The 24,057-nt window shown below is 43.0% G+C and overlaps 1 protein-coding gene across 5 annotated transcripts in view; it reads left to right on the forward strand.

Annotated features, from left to right (window-relative positions):
• The window catches only part of ADARB1 (adenosine deaminase RNA specific B1), a 272,145-nt gene that overhangs the window by 227,334 nt on the left and 20,754 nt on the right, over positions 1 to 24,057 (forward strand). For all 5 annotated transcript variants that reach the window (XM_067548805.1, XM_067548806.1, XM_067548808.1 and 2 more), the window contains one exon: positions 5,804 to 5,985. In XM_067548805.1, the coding sequence (XP_067404906.1) occupies positions 5,804 to 5,985 (182 nt within the window). The remainder of the gene's footprint in view (positions 1 to 5,803; positions 5,986 to 24,057) is intronic.

Below are 24,057 nucleotides of genomic sequence, written 5' to 3' on the forward strand. Positions count from 1 at the left end.
TCTATTAATTAAAATGTCATTTGAGGGGGTCAGGTGGCCCTTGTTATCTCTTTGGTGTTAGGATGTTTTGGTACCTTCTGTCTCTGATATGTATTTTTAGACTCTTGTACTTAGTAATGTTTTAGAAATATATATGTTTGCAGTATTCGCTTTCTTTTTGCTCTTCTTGCCAGTTTCTTTGAGGTAGTAAGTTCGCAGCCTGGCTTCTGCTAATTTGGCTTTATAACAGATTTTACCATTCTTTTAGCTTAAGCCTTACTCCTTGGTCTGTTATGCTAGGCCTCAGGCATTATACCTGGCCTGTTATGTTAAGCCTTTTGTTTCAGGTTCTTACTTTCTACTACACAGGGTACTTCTCTTTTCAGAGGTGATGCTTCTGGGAATTTCTCTCCTTGATCCCCCTATGTCTGGATGGCTGTAAGAACATCTTTGCGGAGTGGTTTCACTTTCTAGGCCTGTACCAGAATCTAGAGTGCCCTCTTCTGGATTGATTTACCTCAACAGAAATAAGCTTTCTTTATTCTGCTCTTAGACTCCCAAGCCCACCATCCTCCTTTGCGACGCTTTGCATAAAGTTAGTGCTGGATACTGGAATGCCGTGTCCAAGATTTTGAGGAAGTGCTGGCAGGATAAATCACTTGTAGTTTTGCTGGCTCTGTTATGACTCCACCACCCTGAGTTCTGAACTTGTGGAGCCTAGCACTGAGCTTGAGTGATGGATACTTCCTGACATCCCATGCCCAGGTGGTCCCAGGAGAATGGGAGGGTGGCAACCATGGTGGTGAAGCTTGCTTCAGTAACCAGTTTTTCTCCCAATGTTTCTTTTCTTTTAAGGACCCCAAAAGGAAATGAGGAGCAGAACAGCACATCCCCTTATTATTTTGTCTACCAATTCAATCTAATTTCTGACATACCAATTTTGGTTAGTTAATTTCCAATCCCACACTTTTTATTTACCAGGCATGAGTTTAACACAGTCCTTGAATTATCTCATTAGGCCTTTTTGTTTGGACTCATCCAGTCTTTGTCTCTTTTTTGCACCTTTTCCCCATCAACATTTGTTTTTATAAGTACCAGCATTTTATGAACTTTCACTTTTCCCAGTTGAGCTCACAGTGAGGGTGGATGTGTAGACCCAATTATCACATCAGTCATCAGCTGTCCCTACATCATTCCCCACTGACTGAGCCACTCAAGCTGCCCTTTGTCCAAAAGAAAGCCGATCAATTTCTGCCTATGTGTGTCCAATGCACAATGCCGTGACCCGTGATCTAAATGGGAAGGGGAACATGCTGATGATTTGAATTCAGTCTATCACCTGAAGTTAGAAGCAATGATAAACCAGAAGAGTAGGCACAGACAAAAGAGACAGGAGTGGCAGGGAGACAGAGAGAAGTCATGGTCAGCTGTAGTGATAGGCTCCACCAACTGATGAGTGGGAAGTCATATCCAGCCAGACATATGTCCAAAAGCAGGTAGAGTGCGATATACCCAGTATCTGAACCTGGGCTGAGCTTCAGCAATAGAGAAAAAGAGTGCATGAACCTAAGACTTGTAATCAAGGCTGCCAAGGGAGATAGGACAATAAGGCAGCAGCTCAGAAGGTCAAGAAGCCAGACACCTGCTTCAGGGACAACAAAAATCTGCTTTCAAACTGATCCGCTTTAGAGAAACGTAAGTGAAGGTCCAAACCCTCTGGTGCAGTATTCAAGTTATCCCTGAGGAGGATGCCAGACTGGGGACCCATTCATCCACCATTGCAAATTCACTTACCTGGAACGTGGCAAAAACCATGAATAACACAGCTCTGAACTACAGGAACACTTTCCCAGAGCAGGTAGTGAGCACTGACATTTTAGATGTCAGAGTGTGTTAGGCAGCAGAGGAGTCATCTCAAACCTTTATACATGATCAGCAAGAATTCTCTGCTCTCAGGATACCTCCAGTGGCCACAGAGTCTTGCAGTCTCACAGTAAGGATTGCCTGCCTTTTGAGTTTACTGCATGTGATGTCTATGGTCTGGGCTTTAATCCACTCCAATGACTAGAAGAAAATAAATACTTATGACAAGGGGACATTACTTCCTGTTAATTCTGTTTGTCATCGCCTTTTCTCCCATCCTTCATCCCATCCTCTGACCCTGTGGGATGTGGGTGCCATTGTTTGTTTCTTTTGTTTCTCTCGCTACTTTGTATGCTGTTCTTACTCTGTCGATCTCTTTAACAGGAGTGACGTGGTCTGGCTGAGCCCTATATAATCAGGAGTGGGTGCTCATAGCACTTTACCTTCTTGCTTCCAAGTAGATGCACCATACGGCTTTTTATCCCTTAAGCCACTTCCATTGGATAATAGTCTGTCACAAAACAGAATTATTAGTAAATAATTTTCATGCTCTTTCCCTTACCATATTAACTGATCTCACAAATGATGTCAATAAGAATAACTTTTGGCCTTGGAAATACTACTTTTTGTCAAATTTTGCTTTCTATGGTAAATATAATTTCATTGTTCAGCCAGTGCTGTTTACGCATTAAAATGAGGCCCCATAAACAAAGAATGCCTGACATAAATTCTGATATCGCACAGTCTAAAGTATATGAATGTTAATTATGTTGTGCAGTTAGTTCTTTGTGTACTTCTATTACCGTACAAATAGCAGGATGCTAGGAAGAGCATTCTGAACATTATACTTTATCACTTGCTGCAGTTACACACCCTCATTCCTATTGTTGCTCCAGAGTACTGTAAATAACAAGTTTTCTATACCATCAGTATTTTTAAATTGCAGCATAAATTCCCATCCTGTTATTTCAGCAAGAATTTCACTGGTAGCGTCTGTGCTAGTGTACTGATGCAGAATTAGACATATATTTATCTCTTTCATGCGTTCAGACATGAAATCAGCTCCACATCATAAAAAAAAAATACATTGAGAAATGTCAAGCATTTGCAGCCCACTTGGCCAAGGGCATATATTAGTTTGAGGCGGAAATTTGACAGCATATCAGTTCAACGACAACTCTCCTTATCTGAAAGATTTTGATGTGAACCTGTGGCTTCCCTTCTTTCATGCTAGATTTGAAAAGACTGAAAATAGAAAAAATCAAGAAGTACAAAAAAGAACATGTTGTGTGTTACTGTGAGACAACATTAGCAGCACAGTTAAAAGTGTACACTGAATAAAGGAAAAAGGAATGTATATGGTAATTCTGCAAAGTTTTCCTGGTGTGTGGTAGAGAGAAAACCCTTCAAACTGAATGTTAGAATTTAAAAAAAATTATTTTCTAATATCAGTGATAAGACAGCAGTGTTGTGTGTGTATTAACTGCTTGTCTGATAGAATCCTTGAAATAACTGCATTGAGAGCAATTGGCTAGAAATTTAATTATATATTAACTGAAATAGAGATTTGTACGGAAACTATTGTTGTGTGGGCTGAAAAAATGACTGACACAGAGAAGAGTATTTCAGAGGAGGTGAGATGGGCGCTCTTTAGGAGGAAAAAGCCAGCACTCTCTTTAGGACACCCTGAACATGATAATTTTCAGAGGATCTGGAGATATGAAGGGATCTCAGAAGCAGGACAGTTATGAACCCTGTGGCCGCATTGTCGTGTTGTTAGAGGGTATCTGTGGGCCCATTTCCCGGTCTCCCCCACCCCCCCAGCTGTGGCAAACCGAGGGGGTCATGCCCCCAGGCGCTGGCGTGGAGGGGGCGCCAGCTGGGCCCTCCTTGGAGGAGCCACTCTCCGGCCCACTAACATCCCCGGCAGCCGCGCTAACCCAGCCTGCGGCTTTCTTGTTGCACCCAGCGCAGGGACAGAGAGGACGGGAGGCAGAGGGGCCAGTCATAACTCTGCCGATCAGAGTTTTGGCACTACATCTGGTTGGTGCGGCCGCCAGAGATGTGAGCGGAGGGGCAGTTCCTTCGAGGAGGGCCCGGCCAGAACCCTCTCCGCCCAGGGGCATGGCTCCCTTCCGCCCCCCCCTTGGTACGCCACCGACACCTTGGCTGTTGGAAAATTGGAAATGAGAACTATAGTGATATATTGGTCATCTAAGGATTGTGCCAGCAAAATTCTAATGCTGGTGAAGTCTGGAAATTTTCTCAATGGATCTAATTCTAAAATTGTGACTGATTTTTCACATATAAAGATGATCATTAATATAGTCTTTTATATATAATATGTGTGTAAAGTGTAATTCTGCTGTAAACCTTGTTTAGCTTTAAAACTAATGAAGTAGGTTTGAAATAATTTTCTCACGACCCCTTTATTATTATTTTTCAATATCTGGCTGGCAAATATGTCAATATAATATAAAATATGCCTTAATCTTTCCCTTACAAGTTTTGCATTACTTCAAAATGCTACTCTCTCTCCAATATTGGGAAAGAGACAATATGGGACAAACATTTTTTTAATGACAGGTAAGTAAATTAGTATATGGTGTTTTCATTTTCATCCTCATTATAGTAGGGTATGCGAGATTGTTGCCTTGAGATTTTTTAATAATTTTGCAAGCCTTTTATACAGTCTGATAGGTTTATTATTTCTTTCAAGCTTTTTAGCAATGTGTTCAGTTGTGCCGTATAATCTCTGGCCTGTGCTGGCAATGTGGTGGAGCTGTGCCATCCCAGCAGGACTCGAAGCACTGTGCCTTAAATATGTGCTTCCTTCTGCTGCCCCAACTCTTCCAGGCCCCATATCAGGGGTGACTAGCATCACAAGCCCCATGCTTAGATGAGCACAAGAACTGCAATTGTAGCTAGTTCCTATGCAAGGGCACCAGAGGAAACCACCTTGTGCCTCCTCTATTTTTGCATTCATTCGGAGGCCGTTATGGTTAAATTGGATACATTAATTTTGCAGCACTATTCTGCTGGTGCACTGCAAGACAGAGACTGATTCAAATACCCTAGAATGATGTTTGAGGTTTTACAGATCTTTCAAATGCATGGCAGTCATCCAAATCCGGATGCTTTTGAACATGGGTGTAAAAGGCATGTTGATAGTTTACTCGTGCACATATTGCTTCCATACCAACCTGACCTACCTTGAGGGTGGTTGGACCAATGCAGGCAAGGCTTCCACAGTCAAAATCTGTGAAGCTGCTAAAAGGGGCAAAGAACGTGTTCATCTGAGCTCCTAGACTAGGGAATCCCTCAGCATAGCCCTGTGCGGAGCCCATAGAGACCACAGCAGCTGAGGAGTTGCAGTTACCCTTTCAGAGCGGCAATAGGGGACAGGAGCTGCAGGTGAAGGGGACAGAATTTTCTCTTATGAGGAGGAGAAGGCGAATTGTTAGGAAGTGTCGTGTCCTGTCCTTCCTTCTTCCTGACCCTGGGAAATGGGACTTCCCCACTGATGGATCTGTTTTGAAGACATCAGTGATCACGTCACCCTAAAGAACTCTCATCCTGTCCTGTGTGACTGACATTCACTCAGCTGGATAGATCTCATCCCTCTCCCTACACTAGGATGTTTGGAGAGACCCCACCAGGTCTGGCAGTGGGGAACCAGAGTCATGGACTCTACCTCTGAGATTGGGGGCGTGGCTGCCACACGGCAGAGTTGCAGCAGCTGCTGATATGGGGTTTCTTGTCCAGGATTCCAATAAGTGTTCTACAGTCATGGTGTTGTAAAGCTGTGCTGGGGGACTCTGGTTGGATACACAGCTACAGCAAGGTCAGGCTCTGGCCAATAGGGGAGACTGGAAGTCTAGTTCATTGAGATTGTCGTCTTTTGTTTCTGGTGGAGATTACTTGTTCCGCTAAAAAGAAAGTTTTTTTTCCTTCCCCTTAGGTGGAACGTGTTGGGTATTCAAGGATCCTTACTTAGCCTCTTTGTGGAGCCAATTTACTTCTCTAGCATCATCTTGGGGAGTTTATATCATGGGGACCATCTATCCAGAGCAGTATACCAGCGGATAGCAGAGATAGAAGATCTACCACCTCTGTATACGCTCAACAGACCTTTACTTAGTGGCAAGTATCTAATGGAGAAGGCTGTACGGTAACTGAATCTGTTCCAACAGTAACATAATTTTGCAATTCTCAAATCCTTGCAAATTATGTACTGTGAGCAAGTTGCTTTGTGACTACAGCAAGGAAGTTATGACCCAAACCTGAAATTAAGCTATAACCAGCTAGAATTACTATTACTGGACCCCTTTGTGTGTTACGAGACCTTCACAGGAGTTTCTGTGAACTCTTCTATAGGAGCCATTTCATGTGGCAGTATTATCTGCTATTTTGAGAGGTGCCCCAGCAATACATGAGAAAAGATGAAAACCTGGGTTTGATGCAATTTCTCTTCCTTTCCCACAGAATAGTGTTAGGTCTCAATGTTTCTACTCTTGCCATTGCAGTTATTTGTTGAGCCATCTACATAATTTAGCAGTGTACCAAGATACACAAAAATTTGTTTCTCAATTTCTAGATCAATAATCAGCTCAATATGGATAGAGAGAACTTCCCAGCTGCCATTTGGTTGCATTTTCTTGTCATCAAGCTCTGCTGAATGCAGCATGCATTTTAGTTAGCATGGCAGTCAGCTTGCCTGTGTGGCCCAGTTACCTTAATAATATCACTTCCCCCTTGTAGGTTGGTGCACAGATGCTGCATCTTGAGCCCAGCAGCACATCTGTTAGGATTACTTTTAAATAGATGGTCATATTTCTGTTCATCAGATCTGTTTTACAATTGCCGGCTACTGTAATTAGCTAATGTTGCAGTTGTCTTTTCCAAATGCTGTTTAAGCCCTTGAATATTGTTTTTTGTTTAAAATTTTGTTGAGTAGGACTAAGAGGAATGGCAGCATTTGAATTCTAAGTTCATCTTTATTTAAAAGAAAACTGTTAAGGTATTTTTTAATCTTTTTAAAAATTAAGCTCTCTATTAGTTACAATAATGCCATGACAAGTTTAAAACGGAAATGTTTCCCTCCCTAAATGGGTGTTTCCCCAGTGCTGTTCACACTGCTTTGTTTTATAGAGCATGGCTTCCAGCATTTGTTTGTTTATTTTTCAGAAAAAGCCTAATTTTAAAAGCATGCTTAACAAATTACATTAATTTTGCATACAGGCATAGGGGATGTGAACAGGTACATCAAATAACCAGTATCCATTTAGCTACAATGAAAGTTTGTTAATAAGGGTCATGCAATTTAGGATACAGTAGAGTGTCAAATGATGGACTTGCCAAAAACATTAATATGTAATAGCAAGGAGTTACAACACAAAACAGTCAATTGTTTAGACCATAATAACTGATTTACAAACATTTTTTAAATTGTAGTTACTGCCTGATTTCATGTATGCTTTTCTGATTTCATATTTAGATTGTAAATTATTTGAGAAAGAATGATTGTCATATTCTCTGTAGCGTGTTTAGTGCATTTTCAGCTCTCTATATTCCAGCTGTAGGATTTTAAGGGAAATCTTCATATATCTGACATGAAATAGTTCTATCTGTTTTAAAACTCCTATCAGAACTTTATCGTTATTGTTCATAGATTCAAGTCTGAAATCTTATAGGCTGTTTGAACAGCGTTTTCAGGGAAATACCTTTCAGACAGGATATGAAATCTCAAAAAAGAAAATGAATTAAATGAACTAGATTCATGGATTTTCTTTTGTTTGGGGCAACAATAGTCTTCAAAGCCAGTGCTCCTGCCCAGCACAGTTGGATTTCAGATGGTGTACCTGTATAGTCACAGATCCACTGGCCAGTCCTAATAACTTCATTTCTGGAGGTGCAGATGAAGCCCCATAGAGCTATGGAAACTTAGGCCCCCAATTCTGCCTCCCCCTGCTCAATTGGGTGAAGATTCCAGTTGTGTTTTGAATAGCTAGAGTATAGTAGTTTGTTTCAGAAGTAAGATCAGTTATAGTATTTTCACTCCTCACTCACACTCTGACCTATCTTTCTAGTAAACAACACCATTTTTGTTAAGTCCTACTTAATGCCAGCAGGGACAACGCTGGAATCAAGCTGAGTGCATTGTCTGTTATGCCATTTGAAGTCAGCATTATGTCAAAAATAAAGATCTCTTTTTATCCATAGAAGCCTGCCATGAAAATGTAGAGTGAGCAGAAAGATTAAAACTGAACATGCTATCTCGAGTGCCTTTTCTTCAGTTGGTGGGAACAAGAGGTCCATGCAGTGGTAGGATACTCCCTCCACCACTAAGACCTCCAAAATCCTGTCTGCAGATCCCTGCTTTTCAGGATAGAAGACATATCTGCAGAACTACATCAGATGGGGAACATGGGTAATCATAGAGAGTCAGCTTCCAAAAACAGAGCAGTCAGGTTAGCTCTTCTGGTCTTCCAGTATCATCTGAGAAAGGAGCACGTTGTGGTTCAGACAACATGACTATTGTGTACATATAAATCAGCAAACAGGCACAAGAAGCTCAGATCTAAATAGCAAATCAGCACAGATTCTCTTGGGGGCAGAAGCTCGCTTCGCCTTCATGAATGCAATCAGCATAAAAGAGACACTGAACATGATAGTGGACTAATGAAGCTGTCAGCAAATATAAAACTTGAAATGGCCCCTGAACCCAGTTGATATCCAGCAAGTGGGGCTACCCCAGAAGGACCTGTTTGCATCCAGAAGAAACACGAAGGTCAGGCTCTTCTTCACTAGGGAAGCAAAACCACTGGAAATAAAAACTTATTTGAGTGGCTGTCCATACAATTCCATTCTTGAAGCTCGATGCATAAAGATCACATCTTTTGGCCAGCAGCCTCCCTGAGGGCCACATCTGCAACCTATGTGCCCTTGCACTGCATCCCCCCAGCTGAGTTCATAAATGGAGTCGCAGTCCCAACCATCGTTCAGTTCCTTCTTACCACGCATGGCTGCAAGAAAGAATACTGCAGTGTTCCCTTTTTCTGAGCATTGTATGACTTTCCTGAGCCTTGTATGTAATATTTAGATAGTACATAAACAACTATATGTTTCTTTAGTAAACCAGTTTGGCCTAGGATTTCCTACTCCACACGGGGGTACCGGCATTATGGCAGAAGTCAAATCATCAAGATTTAAGACCAGTCCCTCATGTGATTCTTTAATTCCAATTAATGATACGCACTCCTGGTGTCTGCTGTGCCTGGGAGAAGAACACACTCCCAGAGCAATGTGCTGTCTGTTTCTCTTTGTCCAGCCACACTCAGAGAGCAAGGAAAGCCTGCCTGAAGCTGTTCCTCCTAGAAATATTGATGCAAATCTCCTAAGACACTAAAATGGGGATTCTATTCTGGGAAGCAATGAGTCTGAAAAAGACTTGGGTGTCATAATGGTTAAACATCTGAACATGAGTGCCCAGTGTGAAGCTATGGCCAAAAGGCCTGATGTGATCCCTGAATGTATAAATGGGAATCTCGAGTAGGAGGAAGGAGGTCATTTTACCTCTGTTTGGCTACAGGAATACTATGTCCAGTTTTGGTGTTCACAATTTAAGAAGGATGTGGATAAATTGGAGAAGGTTCAGACAAGAACCAAAGAATGATTAAATGATTAGAAAACATGCCTTACACTGGTATACTCAGTGAGCTCAATCTGTTCAGTTTAACAAAGAGAAAGTGTGGTAGGGTGTACCAGGCCCTGAGACTCCCTGCTTGAGGCCTCATGGTCCTACCTCACCCCGTCCCTCAAAGGAACAGTAGAGAAGTCCTCCAGGCTGCCTAGAGTGGCTTCTGGGAAAGCAGCCAGTTAGAGAGGCTGCAGGGAGCAGCCAGTCAGGATCCAACAGGCCCATATAAAAGGAGCTGCAGTTCAGAACAGAGGGCAGTTGCTGCCTGGAGCTGGAGGAGCATGGATGGTACTCCAGGCTGGCTGAAGGAGCTACAAGTCCATGGACCGAGCAGTTGCTGGCAGGGGGGAAGGGGCCACAGGGAAATGGCCCAGGAAAACGTAGCAGCATTGCGAGTAATCAAAGGGATGCAGCAGGCAGCTGCTATTTGTAGGGTCCCTTGTCTGGGACTCAGAATAATGGGTGGGCCTGGATTCCCTCACTCCCCTCATTAGCCACTGGGGAAGTGGCCTGAATCTTGAACTGTGATACAACCCCAAAAGGGAAACTGAATTGTTTAGTGGCCCAACTGAAGAGTCTCTGAGGAGGAAGCCCTGGGGGCACAGCCCCACACCAAGATCAAAGGACTATTGGACTGATTGTAAGCCAAGCCTGGGGAGGGCTACAGAGCCATTTCAACTGAGGGATACTGAAATAGGCCCCTGTTGGACTGTTTACCCCGGAAGGGGTTTGATTTGTATTTTGCACCGACTATAGGGCTGAGTCACTAAAGACCTACTGTAATGAGAGAGAGTGTGCATGCACACACACTTGGTCAGAGGGCGCTCTCGAGAGGTGAGTGCTGCCGCATTACAGAAGTTTGAGGTGATGTGATCACAATTCATAAGTGCCTGCATGGAAAACAAAAATTTGATTATGGGCTCTTCAGCAGACAACGATATTACAAGATCCAATGGCTGGAAGGTAATTTACCATTAGAACAAATTATAAATTATAAAAGGGTTGTGATGGATTCTCCATCTCTGTCAATCTTAAAATCAAGGCTGGATGTTTTTCTAATAGATCTATTCTAGTTCAAACAGAAACTAATTCCAGAAACTCCTATGGCCAGTGTTGCACAGAAGGTCAGAATAGATGATCACAATGATCACTTGGAATCTATGTATCTGTGCAAAGGGAGAGCTACAACCAGTCATCGGCTCAATCACTCTCTGTAAGTGCTTTGGGGAGCTGTGATTCTAGGCAGCATGCACTTAGAACCACATTCATCTGCCACTACAAAAGCATCAGCAGCAGCTTAGAATCATAGAAAAATAAGGTTGAAAGGGACCACAGGAGGTCATCTAGTCCAATGCCATGCCCAAAGCACGACCAACCCACATTTGTAAAGCCAGGCCTTAAAAACTCTAAGGATGAAGATTCCACCACCTATGTAGGTAACCCATTCCAGTGCTTCACCACCCTCCTAGTGAAAATGCTTTTCCTAATATCCAATCCAACTAGACCTTCCCCACTCCAACTTGAGACCACTGCTTCTTGTTCTATCATCTACTACCATTGAGAACAGCCTAGCTCCATCCTCTTTGGACCCCCCATCAGGTAGTTGAAGTCTGCTATCAAATCCCCCCTCACTCTTCTCTTCTGCACACTAAATAAGACCAGTTCCCTAATAAATCACGTACTCCAGCTCCCTAATAATTTTTGTTGCCCTCCACTGGACTCTCTTCATTTTGTCCACATCCTTTCTGTAGTGGGGGCCCAAAATTGGATACAATACTCCAGATGTGGCCTTACCAGTGCTGAATAGAAGGAATAATCATTTCCCTTGATCTGCTGGCAATGCTCCTACTAATACCGCCCAATATACCTTTAGCATTCTTCGCAGCAAGAGTACACAGTTGACCAGCTTCTTGTCCACTGTAACCCATAGGTCCTTTTCTGCAGAACTGCTGCTTAGCCAGTCCTCAGTCTGTAGCAGTGCAAGGGATTCTTCCATCCTAAGTGCAGGACTCTGCACTTGTCCTTCCTGAACCACATCAGATTTCTTTTGGCCCAATCCTCCAATTTGTCTAGGTCACTCTGTGTCCTATCCTTACGCTCCAGCTTATGTACCACTCCCCCCAGTTTAGTGTTATCTGCAGACTTGCTGAGGGTGCAAATCCACCCCATAATCCAGATCATTAATGAAGATGTTGAACAATCCTGGCCCCAGGACCAACCCCTGGGGCACTCCCCTTGATACCGGCTAGACATCAAACTGTTGATCACTACCCGTTGAGCCCGATGATCTATCCAGTTTTCTACTCACCTTTATAGTCCATTCATCCAACCCATACTACTTTAACTTGCTGGCAAGAATACTGTGGGAGACTGTATCAAAAGTGTTGCTAAAGTCAAGGTATATCACGTCCACCGCTTTCCCCACATCCACAGAGGCAGTTATCTCATCATACAAGGCAATCAGTTTGGTCAGGCATGAATTGCCCTTGGTGAATCCATGCTGACTGTTCTTGATCACCTTCCTCTTCTCCAAGTGCCTCAAAATGGATTTCTTGAGGACCTACTCCATGATTTTTCTGGGGACTGAAGTGAGGCTGACTAGTCTGTAGATCTTCCTCCTTCCCTTTTTTAAAAAATGGGCACTATATTTGCCTTTTTCCAGTCATCTGGGACTTCCCACCGATTGCCACGAGCTTTCAATGGCCAGGGCTTTCCAATCACATCAGCCAACTCCCTCAGCACCTCGGATGCATTGCATCCAGCCCCAGGGACTTGTGCATGTCCAGCTTTTCTAAATAGTCCTGAACCTATTCTTTCACCACTGAATGCTGCTCACCTCTTCCCTATACTGTGTTGCCCAGTGTAGTAGTCTGGGAGCTGACCTTGTCTGTGAAGACAGAGTCAAAAAAAGCATTGAGTACTTCCATTTTTTCCACATCATCTGTCACTAAGTTTCCTCCCCTATTCAGTAATTGGCCACACTTTCCCTGACCTCTTTCTTGTTGCTAACTTACCTGGAGAAACCTTTCTTCTTACCCTTCACGTCTCTTGCTAGCTGCAACTCCAATTGTGCTTTGGCCTTCCTGATTTCACTCCTGAATGCTCGAGCTGTATTTTTATACTCCTCCCTAGTCATCTGTCCAAGCTTCCACTTCTTCTAAGCTTCCTTTTTGTGTTAAAGCTCACAAAAGATTTCTCTGTTAAGCCAAGCTGGTCATCTGCCATATTTGTTATTCTTTCTGCACATCGAGATGATTAACTTCCGGCACCCTTAAAAGATTTCTTTAAAATACAGCTAGCTCTCCTGGACTCCTTTCCCCCCACTACAAAAAGGATGTGGACAAGTTGGAGAGAGTCCAGAGTGGGGCAACAAAAATGAGTGGGGGGCTGGAGCACAAGACTTATGAGGAGAGGCGAGAGAATTATGTTTGTTTAGTCTGCAAAAGAGAAGAATGAGGGGGCATTTGATAGCAGCCTTTAACTACCTGGAAGGGGGTTCCAGGGAGGATGGAGCTAGGCTTTTCTCAATGGTAGTAGATGACAGAACAAGAAGCAATGGTCTCAAGTTGCAGTGGGGAAGGTCTAGGTTGGATATTAGGAAAATGTTTTTCACTAGGAGGATGGTGAAGCACTGGAATGGGTTACCTAGGGAGGTGGTGGAATCTCCATCTTTGGAGGTTTTTAAGTTGCGACTTGACAAAATCCTGGCTGGGATGATTTAGCTGAGGTTAGTCCTGCTTTGAGCAGGGGGTTGGACTAGATGACCTCCTGAGGTCCCTTCCAACTCTAATATTCTATTATTCTCATATTAGCTTCCCAGGGGATCCTGCCCTTCAGTTCCCTGAGGGAGTCGAAGTCTGCTTTTCTGAAGTCCAGGGTCCGTATTCTACTGCTCCTGTTCCTTTCTTTTGTCAGGATCCTGAACTTAACCATCTCCTGGTCACTGCTGCCCAGGTTGCCATCCACTTCTACTTCTCCTACCAATTTTTTCCTGTTTGTGAGCAGCAGGTCAAGAGGAGCTTGGCCCCTACTAGGGTCCTCCAGCACTTGCACCAGGAAGTTGTCCCCAGTACTCTCCAAAATTTCCTAGATTGTCTGTGCACTACTGTATTGCTCTCCTTGAAGATGTCAGGGTGATTGAATTCCCCCATGAGAACCAGCACTTGTAACTCAAGCACTTGGAACTCATCTACCTCATTCTCCTGGTCTGGTGATCTATAGCAGATGCCCACCATGACATCACCCTTGTTGCCGTGACCTCTAAACTTAACCCAGAGATTCTCAACAGGCTTTTCTCCAGTTTCATACTGGAGCTCTGAGCAGTCGCACTTCTTTCTTATATACAGTGCAACTCCTCCACCGTTTTTCTCCTGCCTGACCTTCATGAACAGTTTAGACCCATCCATGGCAGTGCTCCAGTCATGTGAGTTACCCCACCACATCTCTGCTATTCCAGTCACATCATAGTTCCATGACTATGCCAGGACTTCCAATTCTTCCCGCTTGTTCCCCAGGCTTCTTGTGTTCGTGTACAGACAGCTAAGATAACTAGCCGATTGCCGTACTTTATCGGTACGAATCAGGAGGCCTCCACTGTTGCACCCTTCTACTTTGTGCTTCCTCCTGGTATCCCACTTCCCCACTTACCTCCTCTGTATCCCCCGGCAAACCTAATTTAAAGCCTTACTCACTAGGTTAGCAAGCCTGTCTGTAAAGATGCTCTTCCCTCTCTTCATTAGGTTGGTCCTGCTTTGACCAGGGGGTTGGACTGGATGACCCCCTAAGGTCCCTTCCAACCCTAATCTTCTTTGATTCTATGATTTCCAAACCACTTGCTTTGGAGTCACTGGTACACCCAGTTAAAGAGGTATACCTGGTATTGACCTCTTCTATGCACACCTGACAAAACTGTCTCTTCGCCAAAGGAAGCATACGCCTTTTCCATAGGCATGCACAGCATATTTCATTAGGGTGTGCACCCAGTGAATTTGCATTTTCATGTTTATCAGGGATGTCAAACTGAATTCCACCGGTGGGCTACATTTGAATTTCCCGCCAGCGGAATTCTCAGCACGTCCTAGTGTCCGCTGCAAAATCTCACGGCTTCTTCTTTTTCGGCAGCAGCTCGCTGTGTCCGTCCACCAAAAAATCACGTGCCCTTCACTCTTTTGGCGGCGACTCTACCCTCCGGCAAGGAACGCAGCAAGATGGCGTCATGGGACACATCAAAAAGATACGCGGGCAGGATAAAAAAGGTTCGCGGGCTGGATTCGTATGTTTGACGCCCCTGCTTTAGGGTGTGCCTGGGCATACCTAGCACACCCCGTGTGCACGCCTGTGGCCTTTTCTTCCTCTTCTGTTGGGGCATAGTAGAGACTCATTTCTTCATCTCACCTTCCCTTCCCTGGGTAGCTCATTGGGAGTCAGATGGAGATAGTAGGGAGCAGTCTGAGTGTAGTAGAAAGAAGTCTGGAATTCATATGGTTCAACCTTCCTGGTAATGCCCCCCATGTCCCATCCATCAAAATATCCATACCTAGACATTACTGGATGGCCTGGGGGCTGCAGCCTTTCTCCAGTAAATCCACCCTGCCTGACTCAATATGAGAATTCAAGATAATCAAGGACATGATGAAGTGCATGTCAGAGACCTTGGATATACCTCTGAAAGAAGTCCAAGAGAAGCAGCACAAACTCTTGGACACGCTACACCAGGGAGGCTTGCCATTCCCATTAACAAAGATCTGTGAGCATGCAAAATATTTGGCATCCACTTTCATCCATCCCACCGTACTGAAAATTGGTGACAGGAGGTACCAGATCCCTGCTAAGAGATTCAGCCTCTTTGGCTGCAAGGTGTATTCATTGGCTATACTCAAGATGAGGGTGGCTAACAACTATACCTCCTCTCAAAATATGGCTACTTAAGCTGGGCCAGGTTGCCTCCATTCATAGACAATCTCTGAAGAAGAAATACCAGAAGGAGATTAAATCTGTCATTACTCAGTGACAGCGGACTGTCCTCACTTCATTATAGGCTACTGTGGACATGTATGACATTTCATCATTCACAGTGGCCAATGCAAAAGCTAGGTGGAGGTTGTTATGGCTCCAATCTCCTGGGATCCCCAGGGAGGTCCAAGTAAAAAATTAAGAACCTCCCATTTGAGGATAATGAACTATTTTACAACTGAATGGATGAGATCCTCCACTCCTGGAAGGGTTCAAGTGCGACTCTGTGCTCTTTGGGTCTCTGTGTCCTGACCCAAGGAGGAAGGCATCATGCTCACAGCTCTCCTTTAAGGCAGTGCTCTCCTGTCCGATATTACTGTGACAGGTATGGCAAGTTCCTGTAAGATCCTTGAAAAACTTTATAGAATTAAGTTTAAGTATCTTTGATATCCATTGTATTAAATGTAAAGGCAATGTATTATTGTGGGCCTGGATGATTAAAGGACTATATTGAACAATGTGGCAGACAAGAATGGTCTTTCAGGACAATATGCATAAAGTGCATTTCCTGGGAAATCTCTAGGAGGAGATGAATGCAAATTTACCACCACTGCTGATGCAAAAACCCAGCCTTTTGAAGCTACACTCTGAGCATTGTCTGCTGATTACCTGTTCCTGGAATCTGAAGATCCGAGTCCCAAGCTATATAAAGGAAAGATGGAACTATTCATGATTGTGCTGGTTCTGAGCTAAGGTTGTTATGAACTTGTAAGTGCAAAAAACCCCTTTGTGGGGTTTGAAGGACTGACTGCTATGAGCATCCTTGTTGGAGTTGGGAGGGTGATCTCTGGTAAGCTTATAAGCATGGGTCTACGTTCTTTGATTGTTTTTAATATCTTTTCTCTTTAATGTTCTCACCTTAAGAATAAGTGTGCTTGCTTAACAAGGGCTGTGTGGTAACTTATCTCGGGTGACAATCACTGTTTGTAAGTGTTTGGAGAGAGAAGGCAAAGCACAGATGCTGGCCTGTTTAGGCACTCTGACTTGTTGGGAATAACACAGCAGGGAACTGTGCAGCTGGAAAAACCCCAGGCAGGAGGGGGAGAGACATGGCCAAGAGAGGTGATGTCAGAGGAGTTGGAAGTGTAAAGTTTGGTGCCCTTGGTGGACAACAGAGGAGGAATATAGGTTCAATTTCCATGAACTGTGACAATTACAATCAACATTAGAGAATCTCAGAGCCACCAAGGAAGAGACCGATTCCATCATAAATGATCCACTGCCTCCTCTTATGTTGCCCCACAGTCTGGGGTTTCCAACAGGCAGCATATTTGACATCAGTGTCGAGCACCCTGATAGGGCCACCTGAGAAACATTTCCATTTCACTCCCTCTTTGGCAACTGTCTCTCCTGTTTTTGGGAAGCTTGGTCTGGGATTACCTTGGACTGGTGGATCTTGGAGATCATAAGCAAGGGAAATACTATTCATTTCCAGTCTATTCCCACCACGTCCCCCTTTTTCTATCCTTTTCCAAGGACTCTACTCACCAGAGACTGTTCAGACAAGAAGTAGATTCCCATCTACAACTTGAGCACTGTAAGAGGGAGGTACCCTTTGAGTTCAAGGGCAGGGGTTTTATTCCCATTACTTTCTCATCCCAGAGACAAAAGGTGGTTGGCCACCCATCCTGGACCTTCAATGTCTCACCACTTTTATCTGCCATTTAAAGTTCAGGACTCTTGACTCCCTAAACCTCTCATCAGATCCTCAGGACTGGTTCAGAGATGTATGCCTGCAAAAATACATATATCCATATATCAATCCATCCAGACTATAGGAAATACCTCAGATTCCTGATAAGAACATCTCACTACCAGTACAAGTTCCTGCCCTTAGGTCTTTCTACAGGACACAGGGTATTCACCAAGTGCTTGGCAGTCATGTTCCTAGGAGCTGTAATAGGAAGTGAGAACCTCAGACATGAGGCCTAATATAATAGATAGGGTATGAGGCCTGAGCTAAATCAGTAGTTGGGCCCTACTCTTTATAAAGCAAAATTAAGAACCAGAGTCAGTCTGTGAGCCTGCTTTCAAGCTCCCAGAGACTTGCAAAAACAGAAACTGGCAAACACACACATCACTAAGAACAAGGCAGAGAGCACTCACACAAGCACATTCTAGAAATGTGGTACCAAAACACCCCAATACCAAGAATGGTACAAGTACACTCCCCAAAGTTAACAACTAATCCCTCTTAAAGATAAGGTCATGAACTAACATGTACAAGGTAAAGGGTGGTATTTAACCACGTCAGGGTGGTAACAAGCCACATCAGAGGGGCAATATGTAACTTCTTTGTATCAGTGTACGAAAGGAGTATTTTTGGCCAGCTTATGGGGGAACGGAAACGCCACAGTTCACTGAGCTGGTCCATTGTAACAACCATACATGTCCTAGTATATCTGTAGACATTGATCCAGGGAGCTAGCACCAAGCTTCATCTACAATAAACCTGGCTGGGCACCTTCACTACTGAATCTGGGTCTGTGGATTTATTGGGCAGTTCAATCAGAGTCTGCTGTGCTGGCTACCTGGCCAGAGCCAGACCAGCATACAGAGAGAACACTCACGCAGCCAACACTTGAAGACAGGAGCACTCTTAAACTCCACGACAGCAAAAGCTTACCTTTCACAGGAGATATTCCTAATAATAGTAGATCTTATCAACCAACCTGAAGCTCACCCAAGAACATCAGTGAAAACATGCCTCAGACTTTGGGACACATGGCCTCATGCACCTACTTGATGCCATTTTGTTAGGCTTCATCTATGCTTCACACAAGGGTGATTGAAATCAGTGTATCTACTCAGCAGACACTTCATGGACATGAGGGTCACAGTCCTGCAAGAAGTCCTCTCCTTGCTAAATTGGTAGAAAGATCCTCTTCATATGTGCAACAAAGTACCCCTTCTCTGCACTTCTCCCTACCAAGTCACTCATGACAGACTTCTCTGCTCAGGGATGGAGAACCCATTTAGATTGTCAGGGCCTATGGTTGTCTCAAGAATCCTGCCTCCATGTAAATATCCTGTAGCTCAGAGCCATCTGTCCATTATGCCAAGAATTTCTGCCTCCTCTTCTTGGTTCCACAATACAGGTGCTGACAGACAACACCTCAGCTCTGAATCACATTAACAGGCAAGATCATCCTCACTGCATCAGGAAGCCATTCAGTTCTGGAATAGAGGCATTTAAAGCAGCAGCTCTAAAGTTTTGCATGAAGAACTTGCAAACCTTAGCACCTGGCCTGAAGACTTTTAATTTGAGAGACTGCCAAACAAGCCCAATTATAATTTAGGTGTACATTCTTGAAAGATTCACAGAGTTTTTAAAATGGGCATCACATGGTGGAAACGACGAGCACAGATTTGAAAATGCTGACAGAAGAGGGTGAATTGATTTAGATCAAAATGATCTGAATCACCAATTTTAGTCATGATTTAAATCAGCAAGCAGGAAACCTTGATTTAAAGCATTGATTTTAATCTTGTATTTCATTTATAATTTTAAATTAGTTTTCTAATTATTCTCATTGATTGGTACTAATTAGTACTACTTTTTGCTAACCAGGAGACAACACTGTATCTATAAATAATTAAGCACAAATATAGCTTAACATACATTCACTCAGATTCTTATTTCTTACAGTTTTTATCATGTTAGAAAATGGTGAATGACTCATTTCTTATTTCCTAGTTCATTAATTTTTTATTGGTGATTTGTGTCAAGTTGCATTTGGGTGAAATTGGAATTCAATTAAAATGCCCCAAAACACCATTTTAAAATTGATTGTTAGTTGTATATAACTTACATGTGCTGGTTAAAAAAAAATAAAAAAGGGGGAAAAGGGAAAAAAGTTTATCCAAACATGTTTTGCATTTAAAATTAACTGATGTATTAAACACATGAAGTAATATGTGTAGTTAATTAATTGAACTGATTATGTCTGGTCACCATGCCCATCTTCAAGATTTTAGAACCAGTAGAGGACTCATTTTTGTTCATAGTTTGGAAGATGAAAATAAATGCCTTTAGTGCCTTTTCAAACCCCAGTTGGTTTCTCAACTTCAATGAACTAGTCATTGAACTGAGGTAGGTGAGTAAACCAAAATGCAGACAATATTATTTCTGTACCTGCAGAAGAGGATACTACTGTCAAAAGCTGGTTTCGCACTTAAACACTGGTTTCAGGTGCTTATCTAGAGATTTCCACCAGTTCAGTGGTTTGACTTTCTTTAAAACAGACAGCAAACGTGTACTGCTTTAATATTTTATTTAATGAAAATAAATTATTTAATTAGGTTATTAATTAGGTTATTACATTTAGGCCTTAACATATGTGGTCATAATTTCAAATTTAATTTTAAATACATTATTTTTCCTTAAAATAGCACACTTATTTAATGTAAATAAAAATTATTTAAATAAATTCCGTTTTTAATTTAAAAAAAAAAAAAAAAAAAAAGAATCATTGATTTGTATCCATCCTGAGACAGGAGATAATTGATACATCTAGAAGGTAAGTTAAAATTAGTATGTGATCATATAGTTAAACACTATACATATTAATCCACAGATGGGCATAAAATTAAGGTTGTTTGAATTATTAATGTTGTCATTTCCTAATTTTTGAGTGCCTCAATTTGCAACTTTAATGTTCCTTTAAGGTAGGTTGGGGGGACGGCTTGTATAAATAGTTACCTAGCATTTTATGAAGTGCATCTGCTTATATCCATCAGTTCACTCACTACTGAAATGCAGCTACCTCTGTTCTGCAAGATGGCAACCACTTCAAACCAGCAATATTACACAACAATGTTTTTAAGAGAAGAAGCACATTGTAGGCACAATCTAAATAATGATGACTTCTCCAATTAAAATTACAATGGAAATTTGCAATTCAAAATGTAATTATGTATGTTGGAATTTGGCCAGTATGCCAGGAAGTAGCATCTTTACCCTTACAAAAACTGTCATGGGATCATGAATGACTATAAGTGGCCTGAATCTCAATTGTACGTCTCATTTCAAGACAGGGGACTCTATCCTGAGAAGCAGTGATTCTGAAAAAGATTTGGGGGATTGTTGTGAATAATTAGCTGGTGATGAGCTCCCAATGCAACACTGTGTCCAAAAGGGCTAACTTGGATGCATAAACAGGGAATCTCAAGTACGAGTAGAGAAATTATTTCACCTCTGTATTTGGCACATGTGTGATTGCTGCTGGAATGCTGTCTCCAGTTCTGGTGTCCACAAAACAAGAAGGTTGTTGATAAATTGGAAAGGGTCCGTAGGAGAACCATGCAAATGATTAAAAGATTAGAAAACATGATCTTTTTTGAGTAGTGTCCTTGTGGTTGTGCCTGCTCTTTGCGCCTTTGATTGGGAATTTTGATAGCAGTACCCATGAGCCCCACACATATTTGTGCCCCACACCAAGGCTATATGGGACTAATACTCATATCCCCAGAAAGTGCAAGATCTGCACTTCCTTCAAGGGTAGAGCCAGAAAAAATAGGGATATTAAGTTCATGATGGAGAAAGCTTTATGATCAGCTTTGAATCCAAGAGTGAAAGACATCACCCCTCACCCCCATGCCTCCCATTACTGCTAATGCTCTATCTACATCAAGATCCTTGTCATCGGGGACTGCAGGACGTATAGACTGTATCGCAGCACCGAATACATCCATGGTACACAGACTTCAGCCTCAATATCTGCCTCTAAGCAGGAGGTAAGGAATAAATCTCCAAGACAATATCAATCACTGATGTACAAGCAGACTACGGAAACCTCAGATCCCAAGAGTCCAAGTGATTCTGGTACTGCAAATGCGAAGAGACGTCAGTCATCTTAGACTCGGTACTGAACTTGGGGACCCATACCTAAAGTGGCATAGACATGGTTGAAAAGATTTCTGAGTCCAGCCCTGAACAACATTCGGTTTCAGTAACCAGAAAGTCAGTGGTATCAAAGACTGCTCGGCTACCTGTGATACCAATGGAATTGGAGCTGACTCACTCCCATGTCAACTGCTTGGTACCAACTGCATCACAAGCGAAGACATCCTCCACGGGTCCGTGCTCAACCCAATCTTTGATACCATTCATACTGCAAGAATTTAGGTACCGTAAAGGACTGATAATATCTTCGTAGACAAAGTCTTCTCTGTTAACAAGTGCTGAGGCTTTATCAGCATCAAGACTCTCTCTCTGTCACTGACCCCTCTCGCTCCTAGAGTACCAAACTCACCCTCATCTACTTTGCAAGCAGAACAGCTATCCGCCTCCCGTTGGAGTATGTGGAAAAGGAATTCTCAGACACCAGTCCAGGGTTCCCCTGTCTATTCTAGGACACATCTCTCTTCTTCCTACACTGATGTATTACAGGAGGATAGACCGCAAATAGCACCTACATGGAAGTAACATGGATGCCTCCACCTATGTCATTTCGCCCCCCCTAAGTGGTCTTGCTGGGTGCTGTGGATGTTGTGTTGTCAACAATTTGCAACAAAGTCTTCGCATCACTGGAGGAAGCAAATAGGGGCCCATTTTCCTCAACTTTCTCTACTACCAACATCTGTACCAGAAAAGGAAAACTTCAAGGAGAAAGAGGGGATAAAGAGGTGACACTTTTTACTAGTATTTCCTCCTCCTCACCTGATGAAACCATGATGCCTCCACCACTTTCTATGGTGGATGACTTCAAGCAGTTTCAGGAACTGATTAAGCGAATTGCTGACATTCTACAGATTCCCTTAGAGCAGGCTCAGAGTCCCACCATAAACTGCTAGATACTTTACACACCTCATCTATGAAGATTGCCATTCGAGTCCATGAAGGTCTTTTGGAGTCTGCTAATACTGTATGACAACCCTGTTGAGTACAGGCCCAGCTACTGCACTGGCAACCTGCAAAAAGTATTATGTCCCTTCCAGAGAATCAGAATTTCCATTTTCTCACCCAGTTCTGAATTCCTGGTAGTGGAGGCCATTTATGAATGAGGCAGACAGCATAGCTCAAAGTCCATCTTGTACACAGGAGGTTCAGTCTTTTTGGTCTCAAGTCTTACTGTTCAGCTACATTTCAGTTCTGAGTAGCAAACCATCAGGAACTCATGGCCAAATATGACTATTTGAACAACAAAAAATGTAATTCCTTTATTGAGCACCTGCCAGAGGAACATCATGGCCAATTTAAGGTGAATTATACAAGAGGGTCAGCTCCTGGCAAAGACATCCCTGCAGGCTTCCTTGGATGCTGCAGATACTGCAGCACAATCTATATCCACTGCAGTGGTCATGAGAAGAGCATCTTGACTGCAGCTGTTGGGCTTCCCAAGAGAGGTTCAGAGCACCTTTGAAAACCTCCCTTTTGATGCTTGCAAGCTCTGGAGACTTGACAGATACATCTCTCCACACTATAAAGGACACACTGTGATCCTTAGGGATTTGTATTCCTGTAAATAAGAGGAGATTTAATAGCTCTCAGATGGCACAGAGAGCACACCAGCCCCATATTCAGCTTGTCATAGACCAGCTGAGCCCCTGTCCAAAAGGCCAAGATACTCTAAAAATAAACCTCCTTCAGCTGTAGCTACTTCTCAGCCATGTGCATCCTCCAAGCAACAGTTTTGATGGATTGGTTGAGAGTCTCAGCCATCCAATCAACAAGATATTACAGCTGTGACATCCTCTCCCTTCCCTCCTTTCGGATGCTGCTTCTCCCATTTTCAAGCTTCATGGGATAGTTTAACAATGGACAATGGGTTTTGGAAGCCATAACATCCGATTATGCTGTCCATTTCAAATCTGTCCCTCCCATCCATTCCCCCTCCCCTATTCAGGAACTCTTTTCATGTGCAGTTGCTGGTGCAATAGTTTGCCTCAGTTCTCCATTTAGGAGCAATAGAACCTGTTCCTATACAGCACCAGGGAAGGGGAGTCTATTCAATGTACTTCCTGATCCCCAAAAAGAATAGAGAGTGGAGACCAATTTTAAACCTCAGGTATCTAAACAGATATGTAAAACAGTGGCAGGTCAGGATGGTGACCATTGCAGGACTAATTCCCTGATTAGAGTTAGGAGGTTGGTTCATGATTTGTCAATCTGCAGTATGCATATTTTCATGTCGCTATTTACCCTTCACACAAAGAGGTTCCTTCATTTTCTAATTGACAATGAGCACTACCAGTGTAGGATGCTCCCTTTTGGCCTATCTTCTATCCGAAGGTTATTTTAAAAAATTCTGGTGATAGTTGCCACCCATCTATATTATTTGGGTATAATAGATTTCCTATATCTGGATGATCAGGGGCAGATCATATCAGGAAATGTTGACAACAGTAAAGCTAACATGTTCTCTGTTTCACAGCCTGGGTCTTCAAATCAACCTTAAATTCCATTTTGACTCCACTACCATGCCTAGATTTCATAGGAGCGTCCCTGGATGCAGTGACAGACAGAGCATACCTCCCTTTCAGCAGATTTCTTGCACTAATGA

Source organism: Emydura macquarii, unplaced genomic scaffold, assembly GCF_026122565.2.
Source record: "Emydura macquarii macquarii isolate MOO-44397 ecotype Brisbane River unplaced genomic scaffold, CSIRO-AGI_Emac_v2 contig_1253, whole genome shotgun sequence".
Classification (NCBI taxonomy): domain Eukaryota; kingdom Metazoa; phylum Chordata; order Testudines; family Chelidae; genus Emydura; species Emydura macquarii.